The 25,496-nt window shown below is 42.7% G+C and overlaps 1 protein-coding gene across 1 annotated transcript in view; it reads left to right on the forward strand.

Annotated features, from left to right (window-relative positions):
- Positions 1–25,496, forward strand: part of LOC126235215 (dynein axonemal heavy chain 8-like) — a 570,318-nt gene that overhangs the window by 259,453 nt on the left and 285,369 nt on the right. Inside the window, exons 21-23 of the mRNA XM_049943945.1 lie at positions 2,811–2,957; positions 16,059–16,661; positions 21,830–22,060. Coding sequence (XP_049799902.1) covers positions 2,811–2,957; positions 16,059–16,661; positions 21,830–22,060 — 981 coding nt within the window. The remainder of the gene's footprint in view (positions 1–2,810; positions 2,958–16,058; positions 16,662–21,829; positions 22,061–25,496) is intronic.

Below are 25,496 nucleotides of genomic sequence, written 5' to 3' on the forward strand. Positions count from 1 at the left end.
TGAACAATGATTTAAAAAGGGTACATTGTTAATAGAGAATTTCTATAAAAACCAAACAGCTTAATCAGTTAATATGTTAATGCATGACTCAGGGAAGTTGGATGGTCTTTCTCTGAGCTCTGAACAAGTGAATAAAGTTAAATAGCCCTCAGTAATCATTTCTACAAATTAGGTGCGCAGAGCTGCAGTCTTACCTCAAACTTCTTCTCTTCAAAAAATAATGACATTGTTGGAAATTTATGTTCCTTTCGCTGTCCAATATATATTCATCCTTGCTGTCCTTTACAGTAAATCTCTCTTTATCTAACAGATACAATCACAAGTCAACACAGCGCTATTAAATACGTCCATCTACCACACTTCAACTAAGAAAATACCAGACTGTGCAGAGGCAAAGACTGTGCCACGACGAGACCAAAGATTGTTTAACAGTGAAATAACTGCTCTCTCTCTGACATGCAAATCGATAACATACGGTTCATTTCCTCATTGACTTCAAGATATAAGTTTTAACAAAACTCTCGCCGTGTACGGGCGTTATGTTACTTAAATGCAAACTCAAGATGGCTTGCCATTAAGACAACAGAAGGGTGCATAGGATATCGTCAGCGCATTGCTGTGCAATAAGGGTGCCGCAGATGACAAGCAAAGAGGTCTTGCAATGAAATGAAATGGCACCCCATACCATCACTCCTGGTTATCAGGCCATATGGTGGGTGACAGTCAGATTGTTAGCCCATCATTTTCTAGCAACCGTCGAGGCAAGTCTTCGGTCTGGAATCTCATTGACTGGGGTTGAATAGTCTTCATAGATGAGTCCTGCTTCGAATGGAGCCCCAACGGCTGGCGAAGAAATGGCTGGGGACGCCTCAGACTGTGGTGGGATACCAACCTGACTGTAATCAGCCACACTGCCCGACACCCAAGAGTGACGGCCTGAGCTGCTATTCCTTTTCATAGTGGAACCGCTTTGGTTATCATCCTGGCACCTTCACACTACAGCGGTACGTCGACGGTATTCTACGCCCCATTTTGTTGCTCTTCATGGCAAGTCATTCTGGGCTTACATTCCAGCACGATAAAACCCGCCCACACATGACGAGAGTTTTTATTGATTTTTTCGTGCTTCCAAAACCCTACCTTGGTCAGCAAGATCACCAGATCTCTTCCAAATTGAGAACGTTTGGAACATTATGGACAGGGTCCTCCAACTGTCTAGCGATTCTGCCGACCTAATGCGCCAATAGTCCAGAATTTGGCAGGATATTCCTCAGGATGACATCCAACAATTATACTAATAAACTGCTTGCACAGGAGCCAGAGGTGGACCAACGTGTCATTTATTGGCTTGCTCAATCTATGAAGCTTTTTCTCCTGAATAAATCTTCCATATTTTCTGAAATTGTAATTATCTGTCTCTCTGTACATGTACATCACATCAACCGATTTCCGACCCATTCCGATAATACATTTTTTTTGTCTTGACTGTATATTATAAAGACAGAGACACAGTATTTGACGCCAATAGAGCGATATGAAGCATACTGAAGATGAGGCGGTACAGTACGTTGGCATATTTGTTACAGGAGTATGAAAATAAAGGGAGATGAAATTTATTGTCAAGTCATCAGAGTATTTGGTACAAATATTAAGTAAGAAAACGAAGTGATGAAATTTACTGTCAGGACAGTAAAGTAATTGTGTGTGTGTGTGTGTGTGTGTGTGTGTGTGTGTGTGTGTGCTGAACAGCAACAGTTTATGTAATTATATTTTTACTGTACATATTAGAACATGGAGCTATTTTTACGCATTATTTTTAATACTATATTGAGGTAGTCTGGAGAAGAGGAGTAGGGGAAGGATAGGTGGGTGTAAGGAGGGAGAACGACGTGGGTTGTCATATGATGCACTTCATCTCAGTGGTATTGAAAGGTTCAATATCGCTTTTAAATGCAAAGTGGGCAACATATTGGATTGTGAAGTCATTTCCCCTGCTTATAAGCAACCCAAAAATATTAGCAAAAATGAAACCGGGACCTCTAGATTCGAAGCCAAGGCAGAGTGGTGCCCTGGAGTCCTAATAGCACTGCTACTGATGTCAATAACAAAAAAGATATCGTACGGAGCCATATTTTATTTATTTGTCGTACGGCAAACCAATGTGTCCATATAGTGTAACGTGTAGTGCAAAGTTTGTTGTACAGGAAGTAAAGCCAGATCCGGGTCGAATCCGTGTGGCTTATTAATAACCGTAGCGGGTGTAACGACCAGCTTGAGTGAGGTTTTTAGGTGGTTTCCCACACTCGTTTAGCCAAAAACTGGGCTGGTCCCCACCTTCTGCCTCAAACAACACGTTACACAAACAGTCAAAATACGATCACAAACAGAACAAAGTTCACACAATCCGCAGACGGGGGATGCACACTACTTCCCTGCGTGAGGTGACTGACGAGAGCGGTGACAGGAATGGCATGCAGCCGAAAAGTTAGCTAAAATTAAATCGCCACAACTTGTGTTCCACAGAGGCCACATCTAAAATGGTGTGGACACTAATTAACAGAAGAAGAAGTCGAATGACAAATTAAGGTATCCAATTTCCAAATAAAATAGAATCACAATTTTCTTGCGGCATAGAGTAAATGGGTTCAAAGTGGAGGCATAATGAAGAACAATTCTTTTAATTTTTGGACGCTAATGACAATTATTATTCGTGTCTACTAAATCTGATATCGATTAATATGCCTCGTTTATAACTGTTAATAGCTTCTTCAGGTTAGTCACATTTAGACAATCGCTTTTATTTCTTAAAGCTCATGACCTACCAATTCGACATAGAAGCAGAAGATTTCAAACTGAGAAACGTGATGGAAGCGCCGCTGCTGAAGTATAAGGATGACGTCGAAGACATTTGCGTTAGCGCCATCAAGGAGAAGGACATAGAAGCCAAACTGAATCAGGTAACCGAGTGACATTTGCACAGTGAAGCACAAACTCTTTATTTTAATTATCTGCGCTAGCAAGCATTTATAGTATTTATTTAGTGTATATTGCATTTAATAGCATACTACTTAGTATATTGCATTTACAGAACTAGAATTCTTTGTGAAAAAATAAAATGAAAGGGTCGTATACAATGCTGGCTCGGAGACACGAGAGGGATTATTCGACCGCCCAACTGAAAAACATTTCGGTCCTCCGCGCATGATGAACCTTTTTCACGCGGTGTATAAGAGTCCTGTCCTAAATTTATCGCTGAGTATACGTGATTGTGATGTGGCGCGATGTTTGCGTTGCATAATGATTAGAGGAGAATGAAAGTGAAGCCCAGTACCAGCAGATAGCTTACTCGTCTCCAATGCAACAAAAGGACTCCATGGCTTAAGTTTCCCATCCGACGGACGTATCGTCATCAACTATGTCACACGCACTCACTCCAAGAGGCACTGCACAGAAGTCTGGAACTGAATTGAGGAGAATCGCGCAGAGTCTGGCGATCAGAAACTTTACGCCGCCAACTCTCCTTAACTTGTTAGCCAAATACTGGCTAAGATATTTTCTTCCACAATTAGGATTCTAACAGGATACCTCCGCACGTGTGTGCTTTAGTCACCTCGGCGGTGGAGGTAGGTTTTTGTGTAGTTATTTATGCACACGTATCGTCTTACGGTGCAGATGAAGCACAAAACATGTTTTCTGTTTACTAGGATCCACGGTCCTACAATAATTTAAAAAATCAACTTTTCTGCCTGGACTGTAAAAATTTATTTATTCACCACGATCGCGGTATCACGTTATTATGCCGTTTACAACTGCTATTGAACCTATGTCATCTGCTCGCATAATTTACACCGTGCCTCTACCAGGTGGGACATTTGATAAATAAAATTGCTGGATGCTACCACCACAGATCCTTTCTTTAGTGCCAGAGATACAGTTTTACAAATTTTCTGTGTTTTATTTTAAGTGAATTAATACAAATTAAAATTTTCTTTAAAAGTGTCGTGTTTCTAAGACAGAGTAGGGTGTATGATCTTTTCTTATTACAGGACCTACATTCTGTGAAACTAGTAGCACTAATGACATACAGTAATAGAACCTTTCATATATATTCTTGTATGCTGCACTATTTCTCAAATCATTACATCTCAAAAACATAGTCGATATCATCATTCACCCTCCTCCCAAAAGCTATACTCCTCCTCCGAGAATGCCGTTAGGTATACGGCGCCTCGCTCTGGACTCGTGATCGGGCTACAATCACACGTCACCAGAAAGGACAGAGACACGCCAGGAACTTGTTAAATACTAAAAAAGCGCCGGGCTGGCGCCAGACATGTCTATACCCAATGCTACACCCCCAGTAACTCTTCCAACTATTGGAAAGCATTCCGTCGACTCACCGACAATAATTCCATCCCTCACTACCCCCACCTCCATAACAACCATCCTGTATCTGACAGTCTGAGTAAATCTGCCATATTGCATCCTAAGTGTCCGACATCTTCACAATTCCTGACGACCCTTATTTTGATTCCTCTCTGTTTCCTACAATCCATGAACACACAAATACCACTGTCCAATTCCTGGCTCCCAATTTCCATCATATGGACGTCATACCACAAGCAGACTTAAATGCAACAATCACAGCATACGACATAAAACAATTATTTTACAAAAACCGCATCACTTCTCCTGATCAAGACGGCAACGCGTACCGACTTCTAAGAGAATGCCCCCTCTCCTCTTTCATCGTCCTTGCAGTACTTCATAATACGATTCTCTCTACATGTTACTAACCTAAACTGCGGGAAACCTCCAAAATCCTAGATTTCCGTAATCACACAAGCCCACTACTGATACTGCCTCTTACTACCCCATTAGCCTCACTTTAGTGTTCAGCAAAGTCCATGAATCCATCTTCAACCGATGCTTTCATCAACACCTGAACCAACACCGCCTCCTTCCTGTTCACCAGCGCGCCTTCTGTCCCAACTTCTCCTCTGGTGACCATCTCCTGAACCTCAATCATCGCTTGTCCATCTCAACATACAAAAGTCCGCCATATATGAATCGCTCGACCTGGAGAAAACCTGTGACACATATGGCATTTCAAGCTCTATACTTATTCACTCCAAATAAATATGTTCACCTTATTGCATCCTTCCTATCGAATCGCCCATTCTATGCCACTATTAATAATAACTATTAAAAACACGTTCCATTCCACGACAGGTGTGCCCGAAGGCTCCATTCTCTCTCTTCTCCTTTATCTCCTCTACACTGCTAATATGCCCAAACTACCTCCACCAGTCCATCTTCACTCCAGAAATTCCGACGATCCCTTCAAATTCACCTCAATCAGTTTGCCTCCTGGTGCACCCAATGGCTCCTCAAGAACAATCTCTCCACAACCCAGGCGATAAATATAGGAAGAATCGCTGATAGCTTCCGCCTCCATGATTTCTACCACAGAACTTACAGCCATCGTATCTAGTTAACCATACACTAAAATATTTTGGACTAACCATCGGCCAGCAACTAACGCGGGAACCTCATCTAGTAACCATCCAAAAGGAAGCCCACAATAGACTGAAACTACTAACTGTCCGAACTTGGAGACTACACCTCTCCACACCTACAAAACCTTGGTCCGACCGATCTTCTCCTACGCAAGTGTTTCATAGATATCCACCCCCCCCCCCCTACCTCTAAGTTCTATCAGTCTCTCCAAATCCTTGAACGTCATGCATTCCACTTCGCTTTCCACACCTGTTTCCCTTCCCCCACATGAATCCTTTACTATCTCGTCAAATTCACACCTCCTCTCACTCACACTGAACATCTTAGAGCAAACTACACCATACGCAAACCCTATATCAATAACCCTATTTCTTCCCCTCTATTTTCCATTTCTAGTGTACTACCATGCCTATACCGACACATTCCACCAATTCTACACTGGAACACTTTCCACATCCTCTTCCTATGAAATTTCAACCGTCTCCCATCCAAGACAATGAAATCTGTCCCGACATTTACCCATTCTACCAACTATAATGCCATCCCACCCCTCCCATCTCATCAGAGTCCTTTTAAAAAATGGCTCTGAGCACTATGGGACTCAACATCTTAGGTCATAAGTCCCCTAGAACTTAGAACTACTTAAACCTAACTAAGCTAAGGACATCACACACACCCATGCCCGAGGCGGGATTCGAACCCGCGACCGTAGCAGTCCCGCGGCTCCGGACTGCAGCGCCAGAACCGCTAGACCACCGCGGCCAGAGTCCTTTTCTCTCAGTCTTTCCAACCCCTTGTTCCTCCTTCATAACATGGCCTTAGCGACACCCTCAAGTACTTCTCCATTCCTGTCTACCCAAAATCCACTCCGTCAAGATCGATGCTGGCCATCAGTTTTCTGTACTTATATCAGTATCCTCCCACCCTACTAAACACCTAACAGCTTCCTCGCCTACAAGAGGTCATTTTCTTAGGGTAGTTCCTTAATATTTAGTGACAGTGCAGTGCTTCATTTTTAAGATCACAGTTCTTATATCGCATAAGTTTTTAAATATCTTCTTATTGTTATCGCTTTACCATTTAGTTTCCTGTTTTAAATTTTCAAAACTGTTAAATTAAATTTCTTTTATAAAATAACTCCGTTACATTCATCCTTAAATTTTAAAATCATGGTAAATATCTCACCTTTTAATTTTTTTCGTCGTTCTGTACGTTTCATATCGTTTGGCTTAAGAGCGGAATGATTATACTGTGTGAGGCGAAGGGGATGAAACAACAGTGAAGAAAACAGCAACATAGTCAGCGATTTTCCTTTGATGCTTGTCTGTCCTATCCAGTTAAGACACTAAACCATCTCCAATTAACCCTTGATAGCAAACTAACATGGAATCCTGCTAGACATCCAAAAGAAAGCCCGCAATAGACTATACTAACAGGTCGAACAAGAGCACTGAGTCTTTCACGATACGAAGCATGTATAAAAACTTTATCTAATTTAGTCTCACCTACGCGAATGTCGTCTCGAGATAAGCTCAACGAACATTCTATCTGAATCGCTGAACACACGCACTTTACCTTCCTACCCGAATCCTCTTGCTCACCTCCATAAGAATTCTTTATCAGCACATCTCATTTCCTCACCTCCTCGTCCACACTGAAAACCTCGTATACTCCGTGCGTCACGTAAACTTGACTCCCAACAACACGGTTGTTTCTCCCCTAATTAGAAATCCTGGAACGCTGGCACACATGTGACAAAACGTCCCACCCATTGTACACTTACATTCTCCATACTATCCCCCAGCACAATTTTAACAAACTTCCAATCCACGACAACGAAATCCGCCCTAACATCTATCATTCCTATCATTCACTCTCCATGTCCCATTCACTTTTCAGGGCCTCGTGGCGTTCTCGTTCCTCCTGACCTTCGCCTGCCCATCGTAGTAATTAACATCCCGAATCCCATATTTTCTTACGAACCGTCTTTTCCACATGATACCTGATGCTCACAGCTCAACCCGCCTGAACTATACAAGGTGTTACAAAAAGGTACGGCCAAACTTTCAGGAAACATTCCTCACACACAAATAAAGAAAAGATGTTATGTGGACATGTGTCCGGAAACGCTTAATTTCCATGTTAGGGCTCATTTTAGTTTCGTCAGTATGTACTGTACTTCCTCGATTCATCGCCAGTTGGCCCAATTGAAGGAAAGTAGTGTTGACTTCGGTGCTTGTGTTGACATGCGACTCATTGCTCTACAGTACTAACATCAAGCACATCAGTACGTGGCATCAACACGTTAGTGTTCATCATGAACGTGGTTTTGCAGACAGTGCAATGTTTACAAATGCGGAATTGGCAGATGCCCATTTGATGTACGGATTAGCACGCCGCAATAGCTGTGGCGCGGCACGTTTGTATCGACACAGATTTCCAGAACGAAGGTGTCCCCACAGGAAGACGTTCGAAGCAATTGATCGGCGTCTTAGGGAGCACGGAACATTCCAGCCTATGATTCGCGACTGGGGAAGACCTAGAACGACGAGGACACCTGCAATGGACGAGGCAATTCTTCGTGCAGTTGACGATAACCCTAATGTCAGCGTCAGAGATGTTGCTGCTGTACAAGGTAACGTTGACCACGTCACTGTATGCAGAGTGCTACGGGAGAACAAGTTGTTTCCGTACCATGTACAGCGTGTGCAGGCACTATCAGCAGCTGATTGGCCTCCACGGGTACACTTCTGCGAATGGTTCATCCAACAATGAGTCAATCATTTCAGTGCAAATGTTCTCTTTACGGATGAGGTTTCATTCCAGCGTGATCAAATTGTAAATTTTCACAATCAACATGTGTGGGCTGACGAGAATCCGCGCGCAATTGTGCAATCACGTCATCAACACAGATTTTCTGTGAACGTTTGGGCAGGCATTGTTGGTGATGTCTTGATGGGGCCCCATGTTCTTCCACCTACGCTCAATGGAGCACGTTATCATGATTTCATACGGGATACTCTACCTATGCTGCTAGAACATGTGCCTTTACAAGTACGACACAACATGTGGTTCATGCACGATGGAGCTCCTGCACATTTCAGTCGAAGTTTTCGTACGCTTCTCAACAACAGATTCTGTGACCGATGGATTGGTAGAGGCGGACCAATTCCATGGCCTCCACGCTCTCCTGACCTCAACCCTCTTGACTTTCGTTTATGGGGGCATTTGAAAGCTCTTGTCTACGCAACCCCGGTACCAAATGTAGAGACTCTTTGTGCTCGTATTGTGGACGGCTGCGATACCATACGCCATTCTCCAGGGCTGCATCAGCGCATCAAGGATTCCATGCGACGGAGGGTGGATGCATGTATCCTCGCTAACGGAGGACATTTTGAACATTTCCTGTAACAAAGCGTTTGAAGTCACGCTGGTATGTTCTGTTGCTGTGTGTTTCCATTCCATGATTAATGCGATTTGAAGAGAAGTAATAAAACTAGCTCTAACATGGAAAGTAAGCGTTTCAAAACACATATCCACATAACATATTTTCTTTATTTGTGTGTGAGGAATGTTTCCTGGAAGTTTGGCCGTACCTTTTTGTAACACCCTGTATAGCTCCGTAAAGACTTTCACTACGCCAAAGGACCAATCCACCTTCCCTCTTCTCATTATTTTCACTGAATATAGGTCCCTCCCATAAAATGATATAAAATGTAATACAGTACAGCGTTTATTTTGATTTTCTAGCAGTCCATTCTTTTTAAATATCTTACAGTGCTTTCTTTTGTGTTAAATATCAACAATGAAAATCGTCGTTTTATGTATTTTAGAACATCTGTATAACGGGTGTACCATAATTTGTGGCATAAACACATACAGTTGAAAGTATACGATACTAGAGGCAAAAAAGGCTTAGTAAATGTAGATCTGCAAATGAACCATTTGCGAAATAATTGCGACGTTGTGGTTACCAGCCACCACTGACTTGATTTTGTTTAAATGTTATCCCAGTTGGGAAAAGGTGACAACACTGAGCAACGTAAAGAAAAGTTATTAGAAATTCTTTGGTAGAAGTGCAGGTGTTTCGGATGATCACGATAGCAGTTAGATAGCCGGCCATTGTGGCCGAGCGGTTCTAGGCGCTTCAGTCCGGAACCGCGCTGCTGCTACGGTCGCAGTTTCGAATCCTGCCTCGGGCATGGATGCGTGTGATGTACTTAGGTTAGTCAGATTTAAGTAGTTCTAAGTCTAGGGGCTGATGACCTCAGATGTTAAGTCCCATAGTGCTTAGAGCCATTTGAACCATTATTGAGCAGTTACATAACTGTACTCGTTGTTAAAGGAAGTGTCCAAAATATCGTCCTTGTACACGGATGCAGGCCTGTACCCATCGCCACAATGAATGTCCAATCCATTCAAACACGTCTGGATGATTTAGAAATTCTTGACAAGCGTTGACAGTTCCCTGCTCTAGTTCTTCAACCGTGCTAACCGGAGTGGCGTATACTCCACCCTTAATGTCGCTCAAACATATACGTTCATGGGATTTAGATCAGATGATTTTGGAGGCCACAGTACAGTGTGTATCATAACTTATGGCGTAAACGCATACAGTTGAAAGTACACGATATCAGAAGCAAAGAAATGTCAGTAAACAGAGGTCCACAAACGAACCGTAGGAGAGATAATTGCGCCTTTATGGTTACCAGCCACTACTAACTTGCTTCTCTGTAAACACCACATACCAGTCCGTTTTCGTTTACATATTCTGGATGTGGAGTTGTAAGCAGCATGGATATGACCGTACCGTACACAGGCAGAGTGCAACTCACGTCGGTTATGTTGCATGAGTGTTGATGGTAACATGGAACATTAGAGTAACGAGGAGGACGCGGATATGCATTTCATGTACGGTAGTGCTAACGGCAATGCACGGAGTGCACGCTTGTACCAAAAAGCATACCCTTCCCGAAGGCACCACGATACTCGAACGATTACAGGGGTGCATCAACGCCTCCGAGAAACTGGGAGTTTTGCATATGCTGCGGGAGCAGGTATGCCTGCACTAATTACACCTGAGCTTAAAGATGTGGTGCTGGAAACAATCGAACTTTCCCCAGGAATCTCAACAAGGAGACTGAGAACATAAATTCCTGGAATGAGCCACTGTAGTGTTTGGAGAAAATGTATCGCAATGCAAATTACCCGTATCACTTCCAACGAGTTCATTGTCTTAGTGCGGCAGACTATGGTCCTAGACTAACGTTCTGTCAGTGGATGCAAAAAGGTGTACGCAACCCTTCTTTTGGCAATAACATTTTACGTGGCGACATCTAACGGGTCGGTATGACCAAAGATGGATTGGGCGAAAAGGACCCTTACCGTGGCCGCCAAGATCACGCGATGTTAGCCTCATGGATTTCTATGTGTGGAGCTGCGTTAAAGATGAAGTGCATGCCACTCCGGTGCACACGGTTGAAGAATTGGAGCATAGACTTCTAAATGCATGTCAAAAATTTCTAAATGAGCCAGGCATGTTTGAAAATATTCAAAATTCACTGTGGCAACAGGTACAGCCTTGCATCTGGGTACAAGGACGACACTTTGAATGCCTACTTTTATTGCGAGTACAGTCTTGTAACTGTTTTCGTTTTATTCAGAACACCTGCACTTCTACCAAAGTACTTCTAGTAACTTTTCTTAATCTTGTATGCTATTGTTACCATTTCCCAAATGGGATGCAGTTCATACAGAATCAGGTCAGCGGTGGCTGATAGCCACAAAGTCCCTATTATCTTGCAGACGATTTGTTTGTGGACCTGTGTCAACTGAAACGTGTTTGTTATTATTGTCGTGTACTTGCAACCGTATGCGTTTACTCCATTAATTGTGATACACCCTATACAATTCATTTTTTTAGATTGTTGTTCCATCTTCGTATGCTTTAAACTCTTTTGGGTGAAGAGCGAAATACTGTTCGCTACCAACCCAACCTGAACCCCCTGAGATGAGGGCATGAAATAACAATAAAAAACATAGTCAAGGCTAAATCAATATAGTAAGTGCTAAAAATTAAAAGAGTTAAATTCAAACGCTTTTTCGTTAAATAAACTCTTACACAGCAATAGAAACCCTTTTTAAAACAATAACATATAATGTTGTACAATATGTTGGTACGTACTTCATTTACGTTTAAGTTCGTTGACAACTAAGTCTATATACGTCTTATCCAATGATGAAATTACGAACTTATCATTACTTTCCTACGTTTATCTCTTGAGAAACCTAGTAACATTATGTGAGAACCTTTTATTGGTTAATTCTGTTTGTTAGTTTAAAATTTTATCTGCTTGCTTCTTCATCTGATCGTAAGCAACTATTTCCTTAAAAAATATTCATCGTTTTACCTTTCTTTACTTTATGCTGCATCAGAGAGCGTTTTCGATTTCTGGTACTTGATGTCCAGTCCACAATAGTCGACGTGTTCCTATCAGTTAGTCTTACGTGTTCTTTAAACCTGGTAGTAAATGCCCGGCACGGTTGACCGATATAATAACAACTGGGGATCATAGATCTTGTAACTATACGTATTCAAAGAGAAAATTGGTTTACGACACTTACATACATTGATCACATTACTGTACTGGAAAAGTACAGATATCAAATTTTAAGTAATGTTCACTGATTGACAAAAGACAGAAGCATCTAGAAGGAAAGGAAGAAACGAATTGAAACTTAAACGTTTGAGAGGACATGAGACATTATTTCGGTGATTACAAAATCGAGTCAAATCTAGAAAGAACTTGGGAGTATGAGACCAGTTATAAGCAAGGCTCTGCACCCCGTCTAGCCTGGATGCATGCACCTAATCGTTGGAAATGGCTTCATAAAGCCGCTGTATCTTCTCCTGAGGCAAGTTGGTCTACAATTGTAGTAACTGATCCTTCATATCCTGGATACTAGCGCTGGAGTGGATTTGATGTCTCAGCTGGTCCATCACATGTTTTATGGGAGACAGATCTGAGAAACTTGCCGGCCAAAGGACTGTCTCATAATGCAGACATATACCACGTGGACGAGCATTGTCCTGTTGAAAAATGCACGCCGTGATCTGAAGTCATGCCATGTGGCTCCCCTTACCATAACACCAGTAGTAACACAGCGGCGCCTCTCCAAAACATTGGATGAGTGGGAACTACCAAAGTTGCCGCTACACTCGTCAACGAGCGCGATTCGTCGTTGAACATGATGCGACGCCATTCATCGACAGTTCCTGCTTCCCGGTAACGGCAGCGCACGCCTGGGATGGTGTTTTCTATTCCGGCTGCTGCTATGCTAGTCTCCGACCAATGATGTGAGATGGCACATAATTAATTTCTTGTTCAGTATACGGAACATCTTGGTACTGATTGTGCAACTGTAGTAATGGCTTCGAAGAAACAGTCAGCACCAGTTTAAATATTCTTTTTTTAGTACCCCGTTAACGGTTTCGACCCAGAGGCCATTATCTGGTGATATGTGTCAGGCGTCCTGAAAGGACACAGGACGATTGTCAACGACTAGCCAGTCGTCCTGTGTCCTTTCAGGACGCCTGACGTACACCACCAGAAAATGGCCTTGCAAGCTGAAACCAGTTGTGATTTAAAGTAAAAAGAAAAGTGCAACTAGTGCTAACATTTTCTCCAAAATGCCACAGAATGTTGCAGAGAGTACATTATTTTGCTCTCAGATCGCAGGTGCAGATGTGAAGCAGTTACGATATGCTTGGTGCTCAATACGGCGATCCACCATTGAGGTGGTCAGACGTGGTCGACTGGAACGTTGACGACGAGCGTGCCTGCCCTCTATGTCCCACGCAGTCCAACTGCCACATCCGAATGCCTTAGAAATCAGGATACTGTATGATTCGACCAGCTGGCCAGATGGAGATACTCTATGATGCCCCTTTAAAACTCCTGCAGGTGTTGATAATGCTATCTCACATGAGTGCATGGCATCTCGTGTTGTTCACAGTGATCACTCAACGTCTGACGCTGTTCAAGCCCATTATTTACTTTATCAACACTAATGTACACTGGTGGCCATTCAACCTGTCACAGAAAACTGCAATTCTGATCGTTTACGCACTGTCCAAGAGGGTGTGTAAGTGTATGAAGTTACGAGAGCTATTCGGAAAGTAAGGTCCGATAGGTCGCGAAATGGAAACGAAAATGGAAATCCGACGAAGCTTTGCACAGATGTGTAAGGCAGTGTCTGAAGTATGCCTGTCGATCTCGTCACTTCTGAGCACACAGTGAGCACATAAAGATGCCTAGAACAATAGTGTCTCCCGCCAAATAATGGTGGTCGCTTCCAGGTTTCGCCTGATGTCATGCAACCTCACATAATGTACCTGTTAGGCATTTCCTTCTTCGTGACAGTTCTCGGCCGCACATTTCAAGGGCAATAAGGACGCCCCTTTCGATGGGAATGGTCACTCACCACACAGCCCGGACTTGGCTCCCTCTGATGTTCATCTCTGCTCACATGAATCGCTGGCTATGAAGACAACATTTTTGCACGGACAACGAACTACAGACCAGCGTAGAGAAGCGGCGGGATGCACAGGTGGCTGCCTTCTGTGATGAGGGAATTGGAAAGTTGGTACAACGCTACTATAGATGTCTAAGTCGGAGCGACGACTATGTGTAGAAGTAGCTGGAATGTGTAGCAAACTGTTACAAATAAAACATTTTCGATTTTCACTGTGGTTTCCATTTCGATACCTTACTTTCTGAATAGCCGTCGTACATTGAAATCCGCCAAAGTCTTCTGCGTCCTTCACTTTGTCAGACAGTGTATTAATAATTCGAGTATTACGTGACTGTGTAAAGCTAATCCAGAGGACTTCTTTATCCGTCTGGGTAGGCCTGACACATCTGCCGCTTTTCCTCTACGAAATGTCGTACGATGACATACAATATTTTATCAAGGACTGCGCTATTTTGTTTTGGCTCCTCCCTCTGGCGGCTCCAATGGTACTTCAGCAAACGGAATTTCATTGTGTACCAGGACTTCAAATATGAACCTACACACAAATAATAATTAATTAGGTAACTTTATTTTTCTCGATTTCATAATCAGAAAATTTTGGCAGCCCTCATTTGCCGTTTTTGGTGAAACGACGGTGGTGGCTTACTGGACGTGCGTCCACTGGCTGCTATGGTGGCAGAACATATGTCCTCATTTATGTACTACTATTTTGTTGCGTCTTCATTCACGTTTCTCTTTTCTACGGTATACTAATATACAATAACTCGATGTTTATGTGCTCCTTATGAACGCTTATTGTGATGATCTGTGTAAATTTAAACTACTAATCATGCAGAAGGAGGACATATACATCGGGATATTATGTATTAGACACTGCAATGTGTTAGCCACACTTTAAAAACATTGTGGAAATGTTGATGATTTCTACCTCGTTTCTTGGTAGAACAACATTATAATAAATGAATAGCACTGTATAGTTTATGTTCTACAGGATTATTTTATTACGTTAACCGTTTCTGGGCTTACAAAGCCATCGTAGGATTTTAACTGACTATTGTCGCCGAAGAGCTTACAATGTTTGTAAGCAACTTTGCAAAAGCTGCTACACAGGTAGATTGACGCACAAACACACGATAAAGGAATCTTTGAGAGTGTGGGGATGATGCAGTTTAAAAGATGAAAACTTGAACAACAAATAAATACAGAGAGAGAAGATAGGAAAAACATTAACGCTGTACACTCGAAAACCATGCTTATATAACAGTTTACAATAACTAAACAAACCAAACGTAATAAAATTAGTACTTGATGAGACAACATCAAGAGGTATTAAACATGGAAAGTGATACAGAAAACAATTAAAAGAAAAATTAACAATTTTATCTACAGCATATATGGAGTACATTGGCAATCTCAGTGAAATAAAGCAATAATGTAGGAAAATGAGGAAATATGAGGGAACAGACAGCCTGGGAAGTAATGGAAAACTAAGATGATAATATGAAATTTAGATGAGAGAAAGTATTAAGCTGTGTTTGGTCATTTAAGATTAGCTCAGGACTGTAGGCTAGATGTTTGTTGATTTCCAGGGCTTCCAGCAGCGTTATAGAAAGTGAAACGTAACTTTAAACAGCGCGTATTTTGTCTGTTTCTATATAGGGAGAGATATGTTCTGGAACTTATGAAGGCACTGGCAACTCAAAAAATTAGCGATAATCTAGTTAGTAATATTAGTAGTGTAAATAATGTTTAAGAGATTTGCGCGCCTTGTTGGCGATGGTGATGGCAGGTCGAAAGGCGTCGCTGATAAATTAATGTCATAAGATTTATAATCCTAAACATTGTGACTGGTTGCGGTAAATACATATCCTCGATTACATTGAGCTCAATCGATATTAGGTAGTGAAATAAATTTGTATTTTGCAAAGCTGTCTCTTTATGTGGATTACCATACCACCACCGTACCGTGTCATCATAATTATAATGCGTGATATATTTCACAGGTAATGGCCGACTGGTCTACAGTCCAGCTGCAGTTCGCGTCATTCAAAGGTCGTGGAGAACTGCTGCTGAAGGGAACGGAAACGAGTGAAATCGTATCCGCTCTCGAGGACAGCCTGATGGTGTTGGGCTCGTTGCTCACCAACAGATACAACGCGCCCTTCAAGAAAGACATCCAGACGTGGGTGCACAACTGCAGCGCCACGTCGGAGATCCTGGAGTACTGGATGCAGGTGCAGAACCTCTGGGTCTACCTGGAGGCGGTGTTCGTAGACGGCGACATCGCCAAGCAGTTGCCCACAGAATCGAAGAAATTCATGGCTATTGACAAGTGGTGGACGAAGATCATGCAGCGCGCTAGGGAGAAGCCGGGAGTCATCGAGTGCTGCGTGAGCGACGAAACTATGGGTCAGCTGCTGCCGTACCTGCTCGAGCAGCTCAACAGTTGCCAGAAGTCCCTGACGGGATACCTCGAATCCAAGAGGCTCATCTTCCCGAGGTTCTTCTTCATCTCTGACCCGTCGCTCCTCGAGATCCTCGGTCAGGCTTCAGATTCACACAGCATCCAAAGCCATCTGGTCGACGTCTTCGATAATACCGCTGAGGTAATCGCTTCTTATTCCATACCTTTTGCTGGGCTGGAGTAAAACGTAAGACTAAGAGCCTATTTATTTCTTCGATTTCATTACAACCTATACTACGCCACTATTTAATTCAGAGTTTTCTAGTTAGCACAGTAACACAGAAAAGCCGTGGAATTAAGGTACCAGTCGAGTATAAAATATTCTCGACTTTCAAGCCCCGTCATGTGGTTAACTGCCCATGAGCTTTCGGCAGAGATCTCCGCTGTCATTGTCAAGTGGTTGACTGTCTACTGCCGCTGGCGTGCCTATATAGACGCGCCGCCACCAGTGACGTCACTGATGTCCAGTCCCACACCATGTACAGTAAAGTTTTGGTGGCGCGGCCGCCGCACCCGCTTCAACTCCCCAGTCACAGTATTCCAGGCCGCACTCATCTGCAATGCACCGTCTTTATTGAGGGTGCTGTCCGTTATTTTGATCTCTATTGCTTCATTTATTACGCTATTCCAGAAGCCGTTGATCCATTTAATAATAGAAGTATCGTCGAATGCAATTCGGTGTCCGTTTTCCATTGCATGCTCCGTTAGGGCTGATTTGTAGCGATAGTGTAAGCAGAAACATCTTTCATGTTCTTTGCGGCTCTGTTCAGTAATGCGGACAGTCTGACCGACATAAACCTGCTCACACCCACACGGTATTTTGTATAGTTCGTATGTTCTGAGGCCTACACCGCCTTTCGCAGGCTTCCTTAGTTGCTGGATCTTTCCTGGGGCCTGAAGATTGAGTCGATTTTATGTTTCTTCAGGAGCCAGCTAATCTTCCCTGTTATTGAGCCACAAAACGGTAAAAATGCAATCTTCTCTGTGTCTTCTTTGTTGATTGTGCATTTCCAGCTCTGTGGACGTCGTACGCACTGATTTTGTAGCATTCCTTCCAAAAATCTGCCGTACCTTATCCTCGTCGGCGTCTGGAACAGATGGGCTACCCGTCCCATATTTGTGGAGAATATTACTTGTTTACCAAGATGACGTATTCCAAGTCCAAATAGTTGGTCGTGACCGTGGTTCCCTCCCATACTGTGTACGGAAGTTTCGCTGTACTTGGGTATCGGACTTCGTCTCTATGAACCGGGCTACATACTGTGCTGCGTCCTGTGGCGTCCACATTTTTGTTGAATCAGCGCCACCTGGAAAATAAAAAACGCTTAGAGTTATCTTGTTACATGTTGAGATCCATTCCGTATTATCTGCTAAGTCTTAAGGTTTTAAAGGTAACTTATCACAATGTTCGGATTCAGTTGTTATTATCTAGTATAGTTTTGAAGTTGCTCAACTTTTTTTAATGGTAACTTATGCACATGCTGCACTATATTCTCATTGCCTTCCGATGTACTCGTGCATGTGTTTGCCATTGATGTGGTTGCAGTTTGCGGTAAATTAACAGATAATTATTTAATTAGTTTTTACTGTCGATTTCCCTTTACAACTCATGTTCAAAAATATCTACAACTGCATCTTCATTCATCAAGACACCTTGCGGTTTGTGGCGTCGGAGACTTCTGGCACAATTATCAGGTCTCTCCTACCTGTTCCATCCGCAAACGGTGCTTGAGAAGAATGGCTGTTGGTAACCCGTAAGAAGTCTAATCTGATTTTCTCGGCGTGGCCATTTCGCGAGATGTATGTGGAAGGAATTAATATGTAGCCCTGTTCTTCGACTTCGAAAGTATGTGTCTGTATTTCAACAGAAAACCTCTCCGCGATGCGCACTCCACTCTTGTAGCGTCTATAACATGAGTTTGTCGTTGGTCTCCATAACACTCTCGCTGTTTCTACGACCCTGGGACGAAATGCGCCGCTCTCAATTGAATCTTCTCTGTCTTCTCTGTTAATCCTACATGGTAAGGTAGGATGCATCGCCAGCATATCGCAGCAGATGTTTTGTTGCAATAGTAGCTAACATGTACTTGTTTGTTTAAATTTCCCACAAGCATTTAAAATACGAAAAGCGGTACCTCCTTCAGTTGTATATTTGACATCAAGACTTCGCTCTCTCGACAGCCCAAAAATCTGCAGTCTAGCGGAAAAATGTCGGGTGACTTCTTGATCATGCAACAATGATGCCACAACCGTTCAAGCGTCCAAGATAGCATTCACGGTAGTAGTGTTGTCACTGGCCATGAGGAATGTGCTCTTCTTGTCAGGGAAGTTCCTCCTAGTCCTCCAGAAACAGTGATATGCACATTCAACTGGCGAACATGACGAACGCTGTTAATCAGAGACATCAGAACATAACGGTTTTTTGATGTATCCACCTTAGAATGATCCGTTCTGTTACCTCTTAGCATATGTTTATTTCCTCTTGAGTCAACCTGTGAATGTGGATATAGATAGAGATGAAAATGAAGATATAGCGGAAACAATTTCTCAGGCTTAGATAACATGCGAACACAGAAGAGAGAGAAAGAAAGGCAGGTTGCAAAAAGCCAGGCTTCCGCTATTAGTGTTGCACCATAGCAAAAGCGCTTACATTTAACAAGCAATATGAGTAAGGATTGTGCTCCGTAGCTCAGAACACTTTTTAAATTGTCTGACGTCTTCATGATACTGATAGTCTTGGGCTCTCTATAGAGTACGAAGAGGTGGATATCTCTTCAGAACAGCACGTTGCAAGGCATCCCACATATGCTCAATAATGTTCATGTCTGGGGAGTTTGGTCGTCAGCGGAAGTGTTTAACCTCAGAAGAGTGTTTATGGAGACACTCTGGAGCAATTATGGACGTGTGGGGTGTCGCATTGTCCTGCTGGAATTGCCCAAGTCCGTCAGAATGCGCAATGGACATGTAGGTGATCAGAGAGGATGCTTACGTACGTGTCACCTGTCAGAGTCGTATCTAGACGTAGCAGCTGTCCCATATGACTCCATCTACACACGTCCCACACCATTGCAGAACCTCCACCAGCTTGAACAGTCCCCTAGTGACTTGCAGGGTCCATGGATTCAATACCCGTATACGTCCATCTGATCGATACAATTTGAAACGAGACTCGTCCCACCATGCAACACGATTACAGTCATCAACAGTCCAATGTCGGTGTTGACGGGCCCAGGCGATGCGTAATGCTTTATGTCGTGCGGTCATCAAGGATACACGACTGGGCCTCCGGCTTTGAAAGCCCATATCGATGACGTTTCGTTGAATGTTTCGCACGATGACACTTGTTGACGGCCCAGCATTGAAATCTGCAGCAATTTGCGGAAGAGCTGCAATTCTGTCACGCTCAATGATTCTCTTCAGCCGTAGTGGTCCCATTCTTGCAGCATCTTTTTCCGGCCGACTATAACACCACGATAAAACTCACTTAAATCTAGATAACTTGCCATTGTGGCAGCGGTAACCGATCTAAAAACTGAGCCAGACACATGTTGTGTTGTACAGGCGTTGTCGACCGCAGCGCCGTATTCTACCCGTTTACATATCCCTGTATTTGAATACGCCTGCCTGTACCAGTTTCCTTAGCGCTTCAGTGTAGTTTCCCACTGGAGGTCGAACGTAACTGTGCATCGGCACTGACGGTTTTGGATTCATTGCCCATCGAGGCGAATCAGTTATAGATGAATGCGTAGTGTCGAAGAGCAGTTGTTGCTTTCTTTTTTCTTGTTACTTTCTCTCAGGTCTAGATGTATTTGTCAGAATAAAATATGCAAAATGATTATCGTTTAACACCCAATTAAAACTTCTGACAGTAAAAATCTCACTGCAGACTTGGGAAAAGCTGGTGATGACATGTTGTGACGATTCAGATAAGTTCACGCCAGTTGCGGACTCATAGAAAACTTAAACTTATTATAAATGTCGTGGAAACACATGGCTGGCCAACAGGCTACAATGTTGATTTGTTATGACAGAGAATGTGCTGCCTCCCACAAAGGAGGTAGCGTAAACAACATTCTATCCTATTTACTGAATCCTTTTCATTTGCTACATCGATTGTTAGTCTGTTGCACAGAAGAGAACATAGTGCTTTCATCCAAAATTTAGGAAGAGTCCATTTTCAGAGAACCACTTAATAATTCTTTGGAAAATATCATTCACCAACTCTTCTGTTGCTTTCTCTCTAATGGGATTTATTATAGCACTAGTATCAGCTTCGAAAAGTACCAATTTTGCTTGTTGAATGTTAAGTGAAAGGTCAATCACATATAGTATAAGGAATAAGAGTGGACTCAAAATTGAACCCTGTGGGACTCTCTTTGCGATTTTTTTTTCCTCAGTCATTACAATTTCTCGTTTTTCTACAATTTCTGAATTATTCATCTCGTTAAAGCGCAAGAAGATAAAATAAAAAAATTGATGTTTGCCAGTGATGATCTATCAGAGACTGCAATGGACTTGGAATGTCAGTTGAGCAGACTGGATAATGTCTTGAAAATAGTCTACTAGATGAACATCAATAAAAGTAAAGCAAGGGTAACGAAATGTAGTCGAATTATATCAGATGGCGCTGACGGAATTAGATTAGGAAGTGGGACACTAAAATTAATCGATGTTTTTTATTGTTTGAGCAGAAAAGAAATGAAGACGGCCGTTTCAGAGTAGATACAAAATGCAGACTGGCTTTAGTAAGAAAAACGTTTCTGCAAATGAGAAATTTAGTAACACAGAGTATAAATTTAAGCATTAGGAAATCTTTTCTGAAGGTATTTGGAGTTTATGTATTGTACGCAAGTGAAACATATACGGTAGACAGTTCAGAAAATAAGAGAACAGAAGTTTTTGAAATTTCGTGCTACAGAAGAATGTTGAAGGTTAGATAGGAAGGACTGACGAAAACAGAAATTTATGCCATAATGTGACTAAAAGAAGGAATCAGCTGATACGACATATCATGAAGCTTCAATGTATCGCCAGTTTGGTAAGGGAGGGAAATTTGGGGTATAAAAACTGTAGAGAGAGACCAAGGTTCGAATATAATAAGCGGTTCAGATGGGTGCAGTTTATAGTAGATGTACAGAGATGAAGATATTTGCATAGGATAGACTATGATGGACTGCTGCATAACACCAGTCTTCGAAATGAAGACCGCAACTAAAACTTGCACGATTACAATTTAGTCTTTACTTTTACAGCTGTGAGCCTGAATCAAAGGTGGACACTAAGTTAATTTTTAATTTTTATTTTTGGTAGGCGGTGTTCCACGAGAGAGATTACGATCGCCTGATCGCGGTGAAGTCGCGAGAAGGCGAGCAAATCACGCTGGAGCACGAGGTGGTGTGTGTGGGCGGAGTGGAGTTGTGGCTGGGAGCGCTCCTCAATGAACAGAAGAACTCGCTGGGCCAGATCATCGCCGCCTGCTACGCCTATCTCAACGATCCTGAGTATGACTTCCTCGAAATGACGAGGCGGTTCCCCTCTCAGGTATGCAGCCTCACAGTTCCAAACCCTACATTCTATACAGCTACTAACTTTCCGAATCCGGCGATCAGTGCAAGAACGTCCACACATGTTGGCAGCTTGCTATTGCTTTTTTATGATCCTTGTGTGTGATTTGTCAAATATGTACTCATAATTTTTTAACGTCAGTGCTCAGTTTCTGTGTGAGAGATTTTGAAATTTCACGCAATTTCGTGGCACATATTACAGCCTGCTCTTTCGGTATCAACAGTAGATTTCATCATCCATACATACTATAAAATGGATGTATGCATATGTGTTCCACATCTCCTCGGATTTCAACCGAACTTGATACACATACACCTCACTGTCAGCAATAATCGCTGTGAGGATAAGAACACCTACCTATCGTATCACAGTTCAGAAGATATGACGTCATAAACAATGAGAAGCGTGAGACGCTGGCGCATTGTACATACAGTTAAATTTATTGCTTCTTTACTACTAATTCTGTTTGAAACACATTTTGCAGACGATACCCCTATATGCTGCTGATTGTATCTACAAAATTATATAATTGTATAACACATAGATCAAGAGATTTGACGTCATAAGCAATGAGATGCCTGAAAAAGTGCCACACCATGCATGACGTTTAAATTTATTACTTCCTTGTTAGTAACTCTGTTCGCAACGTATTTCGCAGACAGTATCCACAAATATATCACTGTACGGCACATAGTTCAAAAGATATAACGTCAAAACACGAGATGTGTGAAAAAAGTGCCGCGTCACGCATAGGTTTTAATACATTTACGCTTTGCTACAAAGATACTCCTACAATCGAGTCAACTTTCGTAAATCCCTGAAACTTGGCAGCGCTTTTGACAGCTTTCAACTGCGAAGTGCAAACTGCTGTAGGCGAAAACAGTAGCCATCTACAGAGCTATGAAGAGGCATTGCCATAGAGGCGTTTAGGAAATCGCTCACAGACACGCGAAGCAGGTGTTTTCACGAATACAGGGAAATGAAATTCTTTGTATATTATACTACAAATATAGTTCCTTTTGTTTCCGTTTCTAAAAGGATACTGGAAAAATTAATACCTGGGCAATGCCGGGTTTGTCATATATTTATATATGACAAAAAAATGGCTCTAAGCACTATGGGACTTAACATCTGAGGTCATCAGTCCCCTAGACTTAGAACTGCTTAAACTTAGCTAGCCTAAGGACATCACACACATCCATGCCCGAGGCAGGATTCGAACCTGCGACCGTAGCAGCAGCGCGGTTCTGGACTGAAGCGCCTAGAACAGTTCGGCCACAGCGGCCGGCTACATATGACAAACCCGGCATTGCCCAGGTATTCATTTTTCCAATATATACATATATTTAATACATTTACGCTTTGCTATATATATATATATATATATATATATATATATATAGTTTTAATACATTTACGCTTTGCTACAAAGATACTCCTACAATCGAGTCAACTTTCGTAAATCCCTGAAACTTGGCAGTGCAGTGCAAGAACGTCCACACATGTTGGCAGCTTGCTATTGCTTTTTTATGATCCTTGTGTGTGATTTGTCAAATATGTACTCATAATTTTTTAACGTCAGTGCTCAGTTTGTTTCTGTGTGATATATATATATATATATATATATATATATATATATATATATATATATATATAGGGGTGGGGAGGTGGGGGGGGGGTAAAAATTGTCGAGGGAGACCAAGAGAGGAATACATGAATACAGTAAGCAGATTCAGAAAGATACAGGTTGCAGTACTTACTCGGAGATAAAGAGGCTTGCACAGGATAGAGTCGCATTGAAAGCTGCATCAAACCAGTCTGCGGACTGAAGATCACAACAACAATATCCACACACACTCACGGAAGCGTTAGACCATGAAGCACCAGTCCGATGTTAATCTCATTACAGGTGCGAATAAACAATTGTATTCGTTGTGGCGTGGAAGCAAATAGCCTCCGAATGTCATCTTGAGGGACTGAGGAATTTCTTGCCATGCCTGAAACACATGAAGGTTTCTGACTGGAGACTGGTGTACATCTCCCCATAGCATCCTACACAAGCTCTATAGAAGACAAATAATGGGGCCAGGCAGGTCAGTCGAGGATCTGAGTATTACTCAAGGCATTTGTTGTGTGAACTGCAGTGTGGGACCATTAAGTATCCTGCACAAATCTGTCGTTTGGTACTTCGTGAGGGTACGGTTTATCACTCTTGCCACATACTGGCGTGCATTCAGCCTCCATTCAAAAATTATCAAATCAGTCCAATTGTCTTATTCAACATTCCTCCACACTGTGGTTCCAAGAGATGGAGAGGCGTGGGTCACGGGAATCGCTGCCACCTGTGACTTCCCACCAGGTCGTCTACGGACAGTGTAGCGTAGATCTGAATGCCAAAAATATAAGCGAGACTTGTCACTGAACACCACAGAATGTGACAAAATGTCCCTGTTGATACGAATCAGCAGTACCTGTGTTATTAAGAAGTACGATTCAATGTTCCTTTGGACATACATGCACGTCCCAAGGAGCAGGCACTGCTGCGACTGCAGCCGTCAAGAAGAACAGGAAATGTATTTGCAACTGCGATACGAAAAACCATCAGCTGTATATTGGAATGACGCAATGAAAATCTGTGCCGGATCGGGACTTGAACCCCGATTTCCCACTTCATGCATGCAGTCTCGCCTTAACCGCTTCGGCTATCCGTGCACGAATCGCGGCCAGAACCAAACTTTCATACGTCGTCGTCCAAGTGTCACAACCTGCAGTTGTAAACATGTACGTATGTCCGAAGGAATATTGAGTTGTACTTCTTAATAACAAAGGCACTGCTGTTTCGTACTTACTCACCATTATCAAGCCCTCGACTCTCAATAAATATGTCCTTCCTGGATGGGAATATAGGTAACGTAGGAATGCAGGTTATAATAATTGGACGACGACATATGGAAGCCGGCCGAAGTGGCCGTGCGGTTAAAGGCGCTGCAGTCTGGAACCGCAAGACCGCTACGGTCGCAGGTTCGAATCCTGCCTCGGGCATGGATGTTTGTGATGTCCTTAGGTTAGTTAGGTTTAACCAGTTCTAAGTTCTAGGGGACTAATGACCTCAGCAGTTGATGGTGGTGGTGGTTAGTGTTTAACGTCCCGTCGACAACGAGGTCATTAGAGACGGAGCGCAAGCTCGGGTTAGGGAAGGATTGGGAAGGAAATCGGCCGTGCCCTTTCAAAGGAACCATCCCGGCATTTGCCTGAAACGATTTTAGGGAAATCACGGAAAACCTAAATCAGGATGGCCGGAGACGGGATTGAACCGTCGTCCTCCCGAATGCGAGTCCAGTGTGCTAACCCTCAGCAGTTGAGTCCCATAGTGCTCAGAGCCATTTGAACCATTTTTTGTGACATATGGAAG

This window comes from Schistocerca nitens, chromosome 2 (genome assembly GCF_023898315.1).
Source record: "Schistocerca nitens isolate TAMUIC-IGC-003100 chromosome 2, iqSchNite1.1, whole genome shotgun sequence".
NCBI lineage: Eukaryota > Metazoa > Arthropoda > Insecta > Orthoptera > Acrididae > Schistocerca > Schistocerca nitens.